This window comes from Pristis pectinata, chromosome 17, assembly GCF_009764475.1.
Source record: "Pristis pectinata isolate sPriPec2 chromosome 17, sPriPec2.1.pri, whole genome shotgun sequence".
Lineage (NCBI taxonomy): Eukaryota > Metazoa > Chordata > Chondrichthyes > Rhinopristiformes > Pristidae > Pristis > Pristis pectinata.
The window spans coordinates 4,784,102-4,799,823 of NC_067421.1; the positions used below are offsets into that span (position 1 = coordinate 4,784,102).

Here is a 15,722-nt window from a genome sequence, read left to right on the forward strand (position 1 = left end):
TATTGGGCACTCTACCTAGCTGTTCTTTTGCCCTTAATTACTTATAAAACACCTTCTGATTTACCTTAATTCTGTTGCTTTCATAATTTCTTTAAGTTTCTTGTATTTTTAGACTCTTGACAGGCCTCCCCCATCTTTAGTTCTATTCCCTTATCTGCTTCCTCCCCCCCACCCCCCCCCCAACATCCCTCATCATCCAGGGTTCCCCAAACTTGTTACCCTGGGTTTTACCCTTGCAGGAAGATGTCAGCCTTGAACACTTATTTCTCCTTTGAATGCTTCCCACTGTGCAGATGTAGATTTGCTTGTAAGTAGATGTTTTCAATCTACCTTTGCCAGATCCTGTCTTATTTTAATGAAATTGCACTTCCCCCAATTTAAGACCTTGTTCCTGGTCTATCCATTTTTTCCTGCTCACTTTGAAATACACAGTTATGGTCATTATCTCCAAAACACTCCCTCACTGATACTCCCTTCACCTCACTGACTGTGGTCCCCAAGACCACATACAGTAATACTCCTCTCATCAATCCATCTAATAAAGCCAGTGGCTACTCAGCTGCAGGGACCCAGTTTCAGGTTTTATCAGTGTGGTATTTACATCTTCTCCCCATGTGTGCACGTTTTCCACTAGATAGTCTGGTTTCCTTCCATGTCCCAAAGATGTGGTGGTGAGTTAATTGGCTGCTGTAAAATTACTACTTCTGCAGGAAGAATGGAGGATTGATGGGAATGAGAAAAATTGCAGGGCTACAGGGAATAAGAATGGGGGTGGGGAAGCAGAATATGGGACTGATGGGATTCTTCCAATAGGAACTGATTGGGACTGACATGTGAAGAAAAGAATGAGGACTTGAAGCATGAAGTAGCAGTTTGGGGAGCAGGACCTCTGGATTACTTCTAGTGCCATTTAGTAGTGAGAATAGGAAGAGGAAGATAGGTGAATGTGGCTAAAATATTGGAGAGAGGAAGCACTGTAGATTTCTGGATCCAGGAAAAATAGGACCCACACAGGTTTGACAGGTTGTGACTGAACTGGAATGGGCCCAATATCTTTGATGGGAGGTTTGCTGGTGCTATTGGGTGTGTTGGGAAGGACTGATTAGTAAGTTTGTGGATGCACAAAAATCATTGGAATTATGGCCAGTGAAGGTTGTCAAAGGATACAGTGGGATATAGATCAGTTGCAGATGTGGGCAGAGAAATGACAGATGGAGTTTAATCTGCCCAAGTGTAAAGTGTTGCACTTTGAGAGGTCAAATGAAAGGGGAAGATGTATAAATGGCAGGACCTATAATAACACTGATGTGCAGAGGGATCTTGGGGTCCAAGTCCATGGCTCCCTGAAAGTGGCAACACAAGTAGATAGGGTGATAAAGGAGTATGGCATGTTTGCCTTCATCAGTTGGGCATTGAGTTCAAGAGTAAGGTGGTCATGTTGCAGCTGTATAAAACTTTGGTTGGGCCTCATTTGGAGTATTGTGTGCAGTTCTGCTTGCTGCATTACAAGAACAATGTGGAGGCATTGGAGAGGGTGCAGAAGAGATTCACTAAGTTGCTATCTGGATTAGAAACCATTAGCTACAAGAGGTTGGACAACTTATATTGTTTTCTCTGGAGCATCAGAGACTGAGGGGAGACCTGAGCAGAGGTAGGGAGTTCAGAACCTTTTCCCCAGGGTAGAAGTATTAAATACTAGAGTACATAGCTTTAAGATGAGAGGAGGAAAGTTTAAAGGAGATGTGTGGGTTCCCCCCCCCCCCCCCCCCCCCCAAGAGGTAGGTGAGTGCATGGAACTTCCTGCCAGGAAGCAGATACAAGAGTGGCAGTTAAAGCACATTTAGATAAATACATGGAACATGCAGGGATAGGGATCATGTGCAGGCAGATAGACTAACTGCACAGTAGTGTAGCAGTTAGTGTAATGCTCTTACAGTGCCAGCAACCCAGGTTCAATTCCAGCTGCTGTCTAAGGAGTTTATGTTCTCCCCATGACTGCATGGGATTCCTCTGGGTGCTCTGGTTTCTCCTACATTCCAAAGAGTGGGTTAGGAGTTGTGGGCATGCTATGTTGGTGCTGGAAGCATGGCAACACTTACAGCTGTCCCCAGAACACTGCAAAAGGTGCATTTCACTGTTTCAGTGTACATGACTAATAATGAAATATTATTTAATTTGGCATCATGGCCAGCACTGAGTGTGCCAAAGGGCCTGTTCCTATGTGGTACTGTTCTATGTTTAGAACATAACAGCACAGACCCTTCAGCCCACAATGTTGTGCCAACATTTTATGCTCTAAGATCTATCAAACCCTTCCCTCTCACATAGCCCTCCATTTCTCTGTCATTTATCTATCCAAGAGTCTCTTGGATGTCCCTAATGTAGCTGCCCCCACAACCTCTGCTGCCAGTGCATTCCACACACACCCCCCCCCCCCCCACTGTGTAAAAAAACTTACCCTTGACATCCCCGTTATGCCTTCCTCCAATCACCTTATAATTATGTCCCCTCGTGTTAGCCATTGTCACCCTGGGGAAAAGTCTGACTGTCCACAATGAAGGCCAACACTCCATACACCTTCTTAACAACCCTATCAACCCATGTGGCAACCTATGGATGTGGACCCCAAGATCCCTCTGTTCCTCCACAGAGTCCTGCTATTAACCATGTATTCTGCTTTCAAAGTCAATCTCCTGAAGTGTATCACCTCACTTTTCCAGGTCAAACGCCATCTGCCACTTCAGCCCAGCTCTGCATTCTATCAATATCCTGTTGTAATCTACAGCAACCTTCTACATTATCCACAACACCACCAACCTTACTAAGCCATTGCTCCACATCCTTATCCAAGTCATTTATAAAAATCAGAGCAGGGTTCCAGAACAGATCCCTACGGAACACTATTGGTCACCGACCTCCAGGCAGAATATGCTCCATCTACCACCACCCTCTCTTATGAGGGAGCCAATTCTGACTCCACACAGCCACATTTCCTGGATCCCATAACTCCTGACTTTCTGAATGAGCTTTCCCCGAGGAGCCTTACCAAACACCTTACTAAAATCCATGTACACTGCATCCACTGCTCTACCTTCAATGTACTTTGTCATATCCTCGAAGAATTCAGTCAGGCTCATGAGGCATGACCTGCCCCTCACAAAGCCATGCTGACTGTCCCTAATTAGCCTCTAAATACCCATAAATCCAGTCTAAGAATCTTCCCCAGTACTTTGCCCACCACTGAATTAAGACTAATTCCCAGGGTTACCATACATACAACACTACAGCAGTGTTATCCCTACTCCCTTTCTTAAACAAAGGAACAACATTTGCCACCCTCCAATCATCTGGCACTACTCCTGTGGCCAGTGAGGATGCAAAGATTGCTGCCAAAGGCACAGCAATCTCTTCCCTCACTTCCCTTAATAAACTTGGATATATCCTGTCCAGCCCCAGTGACTTATCCTAATGTTTTTCAAAAGTTCTAGTATATCCTCTTTCCTCACGTCAACATGCCCTAGCATATCAGCCATCCTCACAAACGTCAAGGTCTCTGGTGAATACCAAAGCAAAATATTCATTAAGGACCTCCCCTACCTCTTCTAACTCCAGGCACGTTTCCTCTTATCCCTGATCAGTCCTACCCGCACTCTAGTCATCCTCTTGTTCTTTACACATGTAGAACACCTTGGGGTTTTCCTTGATCTTACTCTCCAAGGCCTTCTCATTGCCCCCTTCTAGCACTCCTAATTACATTCTTAAGCTCCCTCCTGGCTACCTGGTAACTCTCCAGAGCCCTGTCTGATCCATGCTTTCTAAACCACAGGTGAGCTTCTTTCTTCCTCTTGACAAGATATTGTACATCTTATGTCAACCACGGTTCCTTCACTCTACCATCCTTACCTTGTCTCAATGGGACAAACCTATCCAGAGCCCATTGCAAGCATTCCTTAAACAACCTCGACACTTCCCCTGTGCACTTCCCCAAGATCCTGCCTAATAGCATCATAATTCCCCCTCCCAGAGGGGAATACTTTCCCCATATCATCTGCTCCTGTCCCTCTCCGTGGCTACAGTAAAGGTCAAGGAGTTATGGTCACTATCTCCAAAATGCTCGCCCACCAAGAGATCTGAAACTGATAAGGCTCATTACCTAGTACCAGGTCCAGTATGGCATCTCTAGTCAGCCTGTCCACATACTGTGTCAGGAATCCTTCCTGGACACCTAACAAACTATCCCATCTATTCCCTTTACACTAAGGACATGCCAATCAATATTAGGGAAGTTGAAATCACCTAGGACAACAACCATTATTTTTGCACCTCTCAAATCTGCCTCCCAATCTGCTCCTCAGTGTCTTGCTGCTATTGGGGGGCTCTGCAGAATACTCCCAATAGAGTGAGCAATCGCTCCCTTCTTGTTTCTGACTTCCACCCACACTGACTCAGTAGATGATTCCTCCAGGATGTCCTCCCTTTCTACTGTGACACTGTCCCTGATTAGCAAAGCCACTCCCCCACTTCTTACCTCCATCCCTGTCCCTTTTGAAACATCTAAACCCCAAAATATCCAGCAGCCATTCCTGCCCTTGTGACAGCCAAATCTCTAATGGCCACCACATCATAGTTCCACATACTTACCCACGCTCTTAGTTCCTCACCCTTGTTCCTGATACTTCTCATATTAAAGTAGACACACTTCAGCCCATCCAACTGACTGCAATTTTGCCCTTTCAACTGCTTATCCTTCCTCACCACCTTTCTACATTCTGCATCTACTTGTACACTAAATGAACCAACCTCTGACCTATCACTCTGGTTCCCATCCCCCGTCAAACTAGTTTAAATCCTCCCCAACAGTTCTAGCAAATCTGCCCGCAAGAATATTGGTCCCCCTCCAGTTCAGGTGTAACCTGTCCCTTTTGTACAGGTCATACCTTCCCCCAGAAGAGATCCCAATGATCAACAAATCTGAAACCCTGCCCCCTACACCAATTTCTCTGCCACACAGTTATCTGCCAAATAATCCTATTCTTACCCTCACTGGCACATGGCACAGGCAGCAATCTAGAGATTACTACCCTTGATGTCCTGCTTTTCAACTTCCTACCTAGCTCCCTATATTCCCTCTTCAGGACCTCATGTCTTTTCCTACCCATGTCATTGGTAGCAATATGGACCACAGCCTCTGGTGGTTCACCCTCCCCCTTGAGAATGCTCTGGACCCAATCTTGAGACATACTTGATCCTAGCACTGTGGAGGCAACATACCATTCAGGAGTCTCTTTCACATCCACAGAATCTCCTGTCTGCCCCCCTTACTATGGAATCTCCTATCACTACCACCCTTCTCTTCTCACCCTTCCCTTCTGCACCACACAACCTGGTTCAGTGCCAGAGACCTGGTCACTGCAGCTTTCTTCTGGTAGGTCATCCCCACCAACAGTATCCAAAGCAGTATACCTGTCATTGAGGGGAACAGCTACAGGGGTACTCTGCACTACCTGCCTATTCTCAGTCCTCCCAACAATCACCCAGCTACCTGCCTCCTGTAGCTCTTATTTATGTACTCCTCATTCTCCCATAGGAGCCCAAGTTCATCCAGCTGCAGCTCCAATTCCCTAACTGGGTCTGTAAGGAGCTGCAGCTGGATGCACCTCATGCAGATGTAGTTATCAGGATGTCTCCCAGAACTCCCACATCTCACAAGCTGAATACACCACCCACCCTGGAGCCATTCTCATTACTAGCCTGGCACCAAAGCAAAGAAAGGAACTTACCAGAGACATACCTTCACCTCTTCTCACTGAAGCCTCTTGAACCAGAGCCAGAGCTGCTCACTCTAACACTGGCCCACTCCCAAAATGGCTGCTCCATTTATACTTGCCTTCCCTTTATTTGCTGCTGTTAATAAGCCAATCAACTGGTAACAATTTGCAAATGTACCTCATTTAGACTCTTGCAAGGTGAAACTCACAAGCTTAGGCACAGAGACTCACCTCTTTTTAAAGCCACTGCTCCAAATCCCAACTCTGCAAGGTGAAACTCTCTGCAAGGTGAAGTTCTAATAGTAGTAGGGGATTTCAACTTCCCCATTATTAGCTGGGATCACATTGGTATGAAAGGCTGAGAAGGAACTTCTGAATTGAATTTTTAAGGTGCATGCAGTTGAGCTTTTTGAGTGTGTATGTAGATAGTCATGGACCTAAATCTTAGGGAACGAATCCGGTCAAGTGGTTGAAGTGTCAGTGGGAGAGCATTTTGGAAGTAGTCACCATGACTCTGTCAGTTTCAAGACATTTATGATGGTCTGGAAATTATGATCTTGAATTGGAGGATGGCTGGGTGATGTTTGCATGGAGGTTGTACTCCCTGTGATGCTGTGGGTTTTGTATGGGTGATCCTTTCTCCTTCCATATCCTAAAGACGTGAGGGTTGGTAGGTTAATTGGTTACTGTATAAAAATTGCCCACAGTGTGTAAATGAGTGGCAGAGTCTAGGGGTTGATGAGACTGTTGGGAGACAGTTATAGGGAGAGGTTGGCCAGGCTAGGTCTTTATTCCTTGGAACATTAGAGAATGAGGGGCGACCTTATAGAAGTGTTTAAAATTATGAGAGGCATAGATAAGGTGGATGGTAACAGTCTTTTCCCCAGGGTAGGGGAGCCCAAAACTAGGGGGCATTGGTTTAGGGCGAGAGGGGAAAGATTTAAAAGGGACCTGAGGGGCACGTTTTTCAGGCTGAGGGTGGTGAGTATATGGAACAAGCTGCCAGAGGAAGTGGTTGTGGCAGGTACAATAGCATTATTTAAGAACACTTGGAGGAGCAGGGCTGAGAGGGATATGGGCCAAACTCAGGAAATTGGGACTAGATGGGTGGGCACTGTGGTCAGCATGGACTGGTTGGGCCGAAGGGCCTGTATCCATGCAGTATATCTCTCTGACAGGACACTGGCAAGTCAGACAGTTGGGAGTCTTTTAAAGTGAAACTGTGAGAATTCAGGGCCAACCTGTTTCCAAAGGTTGCGAGATAAGGAGAGGAGTGCAAGGAATATTGGGTTGGATCAAGACAAAAAAGGAAGCTGATGGCAAGGATAGAGAAAAGAAAACAAGAGAAGCCCTTCAGGAGTGTAGGAAGTACAGGGGGGTCCTTAATTTAAGGAATTAGGAGGGCAACAAGGAGGCATGAAATATCATGGGCAGACTAAATTAAGGAAAATCTCAGTGTTTTACAAGTATATTAAGTGCAAGAGGGTAACCAATGAGAGAGTTGGGCCCATTAGGGATAAAAGACATGGAGGATAGATGTGAGAGCTGACACGAATACTCCTCATCTGTATTCACCAAGGAGAAGGACATTGAAGTTGGAGAATTCAGATTCCGATTAGTTTATTGTCATATACACCAGGGTGTAGTCCAGTATACATGCTAATGATAAGTACAACAATAAACACAGCGATGAGCACAACAACAGAATGGTGCAAAGATAGTAGTGCAATCTGAAGTAATCTTGTACATGTTATCATTAAAAAGGAGGGGGTATTAGATTTCTTAGCAGGCATAAATTTGCAGGGCCTGATTAGATGTACTCTAGGCTGCTGTGGGACTCAAAGGTGGAGATTGCTGGGGCCCTTACAGAGATTTTAAATATCTTCACTGATCAAGGGTAGGGTGCCAAATGACTGCAGAACAATAAATGTGATACCTTTATTCAGAATCAAAATCAGGTTTATTATCACTGACGTATGTCGTGAAATTTGTTGTTTTGCAGCAGCAGTACAGTGAAAAGACATGAAATTACTATAAATTACAAAATAAATAGTGCAAAGAAAAGAATAATAATGTTCATGGGTCATGGGCCGTCCAGAAATCTGATGACGGAGGGGAAGAAACTGTTCCTAAATCATTGAGTGTGGATCTTCAGGCTCCTGTAGCTCCTCCCTGATGGTAGTAATGACAAGAGGGCATGTCCCAGAGGTGAGCGTCCTTGATGATGGATCGATGGTGGGGAGGGTTTTGCACGTGATGGAGCTGGCTTTGTCTACAATCCTCTGCAGCCTCTTGCGATCCTGTGCATTGGAGGCTCCATACCAGGCTGTGATGCAACCAGTCAGAATGCTCTCCACCGTATACCTATAGAGATTTGCAAGAGTCTTTGGTGACATACCGAATCTCCTCAAACTCCTAATGAAATGGAGCCACTGGCGTGCCTTCTTCATGATTGCATTAATATGTTGAGCCCGTGATAGATCCTCCGAGATGTTGACGTCCAGGAACTTGAAGCTGAACAGCAGCGATAAGATAGATAATTACAGACTGGTGAGTCTAACATTAGTGGTAGGGAAATTGTTCGAAAAATTCTGTGGGACACAATCAATCTAGGGTCAGATCGGCAGGGATTAAAAATAGATAATCAGCATAGCTTTGTTGGGGGTACATCCGGTTTGACCAATTTAATTGAATTTTCTGAAGAGGTAACAAAATGTATTGATGAGGGCAGTGCGATTAATGTAGTTTCAGTGAACTTCAGACGGGCCTTTGACAAGGTAGCAGATGGAAAACTTGTCCAAAAGTTTAGAGCCCATAGGATCCAAAGCAAGTTGGCAAATTGGATCCAAAACTGACTTGGTAACAGTTGCAGGCAGAGTGTGACGGTGGAGAGTTGTTTTTGTGATTCAAAGCCTGGGACCAAAGGTATACTACAGGGATCTGTGCTGAGACCCTAACTGCTGTTATATACATTAATGATTTGGACATGAATTTAGAAGGTATGATTAGCAAGTTGATGACTTTGTTAATAGTGAGGAGGTTAGTCACAGGCGACAGGATGATTTTGATATGTTGGTAAGATGGGCAAAGCATTGGTAGATAGAATTTAATACTGAGGTGATGGACTTTGGGAGGACAAAGAAGGATAGGACCTACACAGTGAATGATTGTGCCTCAAGAAATCTTGAGCATTAGAGGGACCTGGGTGTATTTGTCCAAGGTAAACAACACAGGTAGAGAAGGAGGTGAAAAAGGCAGATGGTATACATTCCCTCATTAGCTGGGGCATAGAATATAAGAGCAGGGTGGTTATGGTAAACTATATAAAACATTGGTTAGGCTACAGCTGGAGTACTGTGTAGACTTCTGGTCACCACACTTAAGAAAGAAAGTAATTGACTGGAGAAGATGCCGAGGAGATCCACCAGGATGTTGCCTGGGATGGAGCGTTTTAGTCATGAGGAGAGACTGGAGAGGTTCGGTTTGTTTTCTTTTGGGTGGAAGAAGTTAAGTGGGAGCTCTGAAAGTGGTGTACAACATTATGAAGGGCATGGATAAAATAGATAGTAGGAAAGTTTTCCCTGTAGCAGAGGTGTCTAAAACTAGAGGGCATGGGTCTAGGATATGGGTTAAGAGGATTAGAGAGGGCTACTTGAACTTGAACTTGTGAGAGGTTTTTGAGGAAGAATTTTTTCACCAAGAGGGTGGTTGACATATGGAATGCACTTCCTGAGGGGGTGGTGGAAGCAGGTACTCTGACAACATGTAAGTATTTGGTCAAGTACCAAGGTATGGAAACCTATGGATCAAGTGCTGGTAAATAGAATTAGTATTGATGGTTTAGAGATAGAGTCACACACCTGCCCTCTGGCCCATCGAGCCCACCCAAACATCAAGCACCCACTTATACTAATGCTCCCCACCCCCAGATTTACTATTCATCAGCACACTAGAGACAATTTACAGTAGCCAATTACCCTATTAACCCATAAAACTTTGAGATGTGGGTGGAAACCAGAACACCCCAAGGAAACCCACGGCCACAGGGAGAGCATACAAATTTCACAGAGACAATGCTGCAGGTCAGGATCAAACCTGGGTGAGGCAGACTACTAGCTGTGCCACTATTACTTGCTGGTCAGCATGGATACAGTGGCTGAAGTGCCTCTTTCTGTGCTGTATGTCTGTGACTCTACATCAATGCCATTTTCTAGTACTGTCATCATATCCATTATGTCCAGAAATCTATCCGTCTCTGAATGAAAACAATGACTCTGCCTCCACACCATCTGTGAGAGAATTCCTAAGGTTCTCCACACTTGGACTGCTGGAACTTCTCCTTATCTCACATCTAAATTGCACTGCCCTTATTTGCAAACTCTGTCCCCCAGTCCTAGACCACCCAACCAGAGGAAACATTGAGCCTGCTAAGTCTTTTAAGAATTTTGTATGTTTTAATGAGATCTCCTCTCATTCTAAATTCTATGGAATACAGCCCAAGTCCACACAATCTCTCCTCATGTGTCAAACCCACCAGCCCTGGAACCTGCTGCACTTCCTCTATGGCAAGTGCATCCTTTCTTGGGCAAGGAGACCAAAACTGCAGGTGCTGCCACATCAAGAACCTATACAACCATGGCAGAAGACAGAGAGTGGTAGTGGATGATTGTTTCTCAGACTGGAGGCCTGTGACTAGTGGTGTGCCTCAGGGATCTGTGCTGGGGCCATTGTTGTTTGTTGTCTATATCAATGATCTAGATGATAATGTGGTAAGTTGGATCAGCAAGTTTGCTGATGACACTAAGATTGGAGGCGTAGTGGACAGTGAGGAAGGCTTTCAAAGCTTGCAGAGGGATCTGGACCAACTGGAAAAATGGGCCAGAAAATGGCAGATGGGATTTAATGCAGACAAGTGTGAGGTGTTGCATTTTGCAAGGACAAATCAAGGTAAGACATACACAGTAAATGGTAGGGCACTGAGGAATGCAGAGGAACAAAGGGATCTGGAAGTTCAGATACATAATTCCCTGAAAGTGGCATCACAGGTAGACAGGGTTGTAAAGAAAGCTTTTGGCATCCTGGCATTCATAAATCAAAGTATTGAGTATGGGAGTTGGGATGTTATGGTGAGGTTGTATAAGGCGTTGGTGAGGCCAAATTTGGAGTATTGTGTGCAGTTCTGGTCACCTAACTATAGAAAGGATATCAGTAAGATTGAAAGAGTGCAGAGAAGATTTACTAGAATGTTGCCGGGTCTTCAGGAGTTGAGATACAGGGAAAGATTGAACAGGTTAGGACTTTACTCCTTGGAGCACAGAAGAATGAGGGGAGATTTGATAGAGGTTTACAAAAATTATGAGGGGTATAGACAGAGTTAATGCGAGTAGGCTCTTTCCACCTAGATTAGGAGAGAAGTTTGAGAGGACATGGCTTTAGGGTGAAAGGGGAAAGGTTTAGGGGGAACATTAGGGGGAACTTCTTCACTCAGAGAGTGGTGGGAGTGCGGAACGAGCTGCCATCTGATGTAGTAAATGTGGGCTCACTTTTAAGATTTAAGAATAAATTGGATAGATACATGGACAGGAGGGGTCTGGAGGGTTACGGACTGGGTGCAAGTAAATGGAACTAGTGGAATACCATTTTGGCAGAGACTAGAAGGGCCGAATGGCCTGTGCTGTAATGTTCTATGGTTCTGTGGCAGCACAGTGACACAGTTTGTAGAGCCGCTACTTCACAGTGCCAGAGGCCTGGGTTCAATCCTGACCTCGGGTGTTGTCGGTGTGGAGTTTGCACATTCTCCCTCTGGCTGCATGGGTTTCCTCCGGGTGCTCTGGTTTCCTCCCACATCCCAAAGAATTGTGGGTTGGTAGGTTAATTGACAACTGTAAATTGCCCCTGGTGTGCAGGAGAGTGGTCAAATCTGGAGGATTTGTTGAAAATATGGTTTAATATAGGATTAGTGTAATGATAGTTGATGTTCGGCACAGACGGTGGGCCGAAGGGCCTGTTCCTTTGCTGGATGAGAATGACTGTGAATTACAATAAGACTTCCTTACTTCTCACGCTAACGGCGGATACACCATGTGAATCAGCTGTTGTACCTACATTATGGCCATAATGACTTGTGTACACCACTGGACTAGAGCATGAGCAGGAGCAGTGTTTTCAGTGTGATGTAGGGAAGTTCTGTACACTGTGTGCCGTCTGCTGTTCTACTTGAAGTAGAGGAAGTGTGTAGTGACACAGCTGGAGGAGATGGTAAACCACAAGCCTGAATGAAACATAAATCACATTGGAACCACAGAGATGGAAGTAGTTTTGAATATGCTCTTAATATGGCATATACAGGGAATTACTTCCAGCCAGTGAAACATAGAGTCTAAGCCATTTGGAAGGAAGTGTTCTTTGCAGCTTTTTGATTTAAGGTACAATTAGCACACAGATATAAACCAGACAAAAGTTCAACTCAATATCTGTTGCAGTTTGACGGTACACCACAGGGTACTTCAAACTGCAAACTAGTGAGGCCAACATTTTAATTTTAAAAGAATTAAATGTCCTTTAACATTTCTGCTTCTTTTGAATTGACAGCAATGTGCTGAATCAACTGAAAATGACCTTAAAAACTGACACTTTCTCTGCCTAACCTGCTAAATATTTCCAGCAATTTCTGGTTTTTCAAGTAAGGAGGAGCAGTTTCCAGATCAGCTGTACAATACCAGGAAATCTTAACCACAGTAGACACAATCCCAAATTGTTTTTTATTGATTCACAGGCTGAGCTAGAATTTAATTGCCCTTCCCTCACTGCCTTTGAGAAGCTGGTGAGCTGCCTTCTTGAATCGCTGCAGACTCTGAGCTATGGGTATATTCACAGTTGTCAGGCTTTGGACAGTTAGGAGGTGAGTTGTCTGCCATGAGATTCCCAACCTCTGACCTACTGTTGTAGCCACTTTGTGTATGTGGCTGTTCCAGTTCAGTTTGTGGTCAGTGGTAACCCCCCAGGATACTGACAGTCATTGGATGTCAGGAGGTGAGAGCTGGGTTTTCTCTCATTGGATGTTGTCATTGTGTGGTGTGAATGTTACTTGTCACCTACCAGCCCTGGCTTGGTTGCATCCATCACCACCTCCCCCCTCCCCCATCACCACCCCTCCTTCCTCCATCACCACCTCCCCTGTCACCACCTCCCCTTCCCCCATCACCACCTCCCCTTCCCCCATCACCACCTCCCCATCCCTTGCCCATCCCCTCCTCACCACCTGCCATACCCCTCTCCCACAACCCCTCCCCCTTACCACCTCCCACACCCCCTTCGTCAGCACCTCCCACACCCCTTCCCCTCACCCCCTCCCTCACCACCTCCCACATCCCCTTCCCCCTTACCAACTCTCACATCCCCTCCCCCTCACCAACATTCCCTCCCCCTCACCACCTCCCATACCCCCACCCCTCACCACCTCCCACACACCCTCTTCACCACATCCCCTCCCTCTCACCACCTCCCACATCCCTGGTCCATCTCTGGCAAGGACGTTGGGCCAAAGGGCCTGTTTCCGTGCTATATAACTCTATGACTCTGTGGCTCTATGACCTACATCCATAAATGATTGAAAAAAAAATCCAGTTAAAAATTTGTGAGGCAAGCCCAGGATTGAAAATATTCAAATGTATATCCAGTATATTCAGAAGAAAGGTTTTGGATCTTGCTGTCCTGTTTCCCTGATCTGAAGACAATATTAAGCCATTTGAATCCATCAATTCAGCATGTTAGTCTGTAGGTTGATGACACTGGCCATTGATTCTGAACAGGACAAGTATTTTTAAAAAATGTGCAACAACTTTCCCTGTTTTCATTCTTAGTCCCTCTTATGAGAATGCTTTCCTTTGTGTCATAGGAAGAGCCAGCAGTATGATTGTAAGTGGTACATTCCTCTCGCCGATCTGAGTTTTCAAAATCTAGATGAGTCAGACTCTCCAACCATTCCACTAGTACCCGATGAAGAACTGGACACAATGAAAATAAAGATCTCTCAGATCAAGAATGAAATACAAAGAGAAAAGGTAATTTGAAAATAACATAAACTTTATTCAGCCTAATGCTCTCTCCCCACACTCTCTCTCTGACTTTGTGGCCTAATCTGCACTGGAATGCAGTGTCTGAATTGGTGTTCTGCTCTATGGCAGTGCTGGAAAAATACTTAACTTGTGAATCTGGCGGAACCAGGTTTTTCAGGTCCTGCATTCTGGAGTCCTAGGAAACCTGACCAGCAGCTATTAAATTCAAATGAATATCAATTTCTGAAAAATGCAGCCTTGTTATGTCGGCTTGAGTTAATGTTAAAAGGCCAAGAAGGGGAGGAATTTATGACATGTTGAGGAATGCTTTCTAGATCAGTATGCTTTTGGCCCAGTGAGATTTTGCTGGATCTGATTCAGGAGTATGAGGTAAGCCAATAGGAGAACTCTTGGGGAACAGCCATCACCGTATCATAAGGTTTAGATTAGTTATGGAAATGGGCAATACTGTTCCTCCTCAGACACTTTCCATACACAACAATTAACAACATCAAAGGTTCAACCCCATTATTGTATCAAATTGTTCCTGTAATATTTTGTTCTTCTGTGTCAGTGGTCATTTGGAAGGTGTGCACCCTCCCCAGTGATCTTGATATTATGTCGCCTGTTTTATTTCATTCCAATAATTCTCTTTCCCATGCCCTAGTCATTTGTTAGAGAGCCTATTGCTCATTATAATTCTAATCCTCAGGGTTATAGACCTCACGAGTTGCAGCTATTTCCATTTGGGGGAACTTGAGTGTCTTTATCCACTTGGCCAAGTTACCTGTCATATTCTGTCAATTCATACCTCAACTATAAATGCCATCAAAATTTATTCCACAACTGAATGGCAAAGACTACAGGGAGTAGGTGTGGGCCCTGCTGGCACTTTTGTAACCTTCCCTTTTATTCATCCCTGCTGTCCCTAAGATAAGTCTTTCATTTCTTGCACAGTCCTTTGCCCTGTGTTGCACCCAGGTCAAACAGAACATACACAACAGCTTAGTCTCTTCCCTATTATTGAAACCATGCAAAGCCCAGAGCTGAGTAATAGCCACAAAGGTATGCATGGACCCTGTACCATTATATTTTGGCACCTTCTTTCACCTTAGGGTTTGAATCCCTTGGCCACCCTGTGGATCAGTTGTTGTCCAAGTCATTATCAGCTACACAGGAGGCTGACCCTCCTGGGGTGGGTATTGTCTCCCATTATTCGGATCCCTATCGCCATCAACCTCATGACACCAATTTGTTTCACCTGCCAAATAATCCTAGTTTACCTCCTCTGGATTTCTCTATTCATTGCCACCCAGGGAGTGGGCTCCAAAGACGCATATTATCTGTCACTGGGCAGATACATGTGACGGCAAGCTTGTAATCTCCTGCTGATTATGTGTAGTCTGCTTATGTTTAATTTGAGCATTCTGTTTCAGCTGGAGGTCAGAACATTTTTGCTCTTCTTATTAGCTATTCCTTGGTCCTCTCAGTTCCATTTTCAGACATTTGCGACTGTAATCAGCCTTTTCAACCTGAGCCTGAAACTGAATCAAACATACAATCTGTGCAGTGTTTGTAGCCTCGGCCCCTAAAGACCTTCCACTCCTTTTCTTGTTCTAACTTTTGTAATTCCTGTTGCTTTTCCTGCTTCAACTTCTGTAATTCCTGTTTCAACCTCATTCCTTTTTTCCTGCTTTTCTAACTCATTCATCCATGAGGCAATGATTGTAGCCTTGACTAATTTGGATATGTTTTGCTTGATGGATCCTAGCAACCTCCCACAGAGGACCCTTATATTCCTTTGTGAACTTGATCGAAGACAGCCACTTTGCTCTCAGTATTTTGCATTTGCATTTCCCTCTGTGGCTGTTTACTCACTATGTTTGTCCTTCTAGAT

At 44.8% G+C, this 15,722-nt stretch overlaps 1 protein-coding gene across 3 annotated transcripts in view; it reads left to right on the forward strand.

Annotated features, from left to right (window-relative positions):
* Window positions 1–15,722, forward strand: part of si:dkey-91m11.5 (PH_BCR_vertebrate and RhoGAP_Bcr domain-containing protein) — a 362,049-nt gene that overhangs the window by 212,509 nt on the left and 133,818 nt on the right. For all 3 annotated transcript variants that reach the window (XM_052032051.1, XM_052032049.1, XM_052032050.1), the window contains exon 10: window positions 13,666–13,831. In XM_052032051.1, the coding sequence (XP_051888011.1) occupies window positions 13,666–13,831 (166 nt within the window). The remainder of the gene's footprint in view (window positions 1–13,665; window positions 13,832–15,722) is intronic.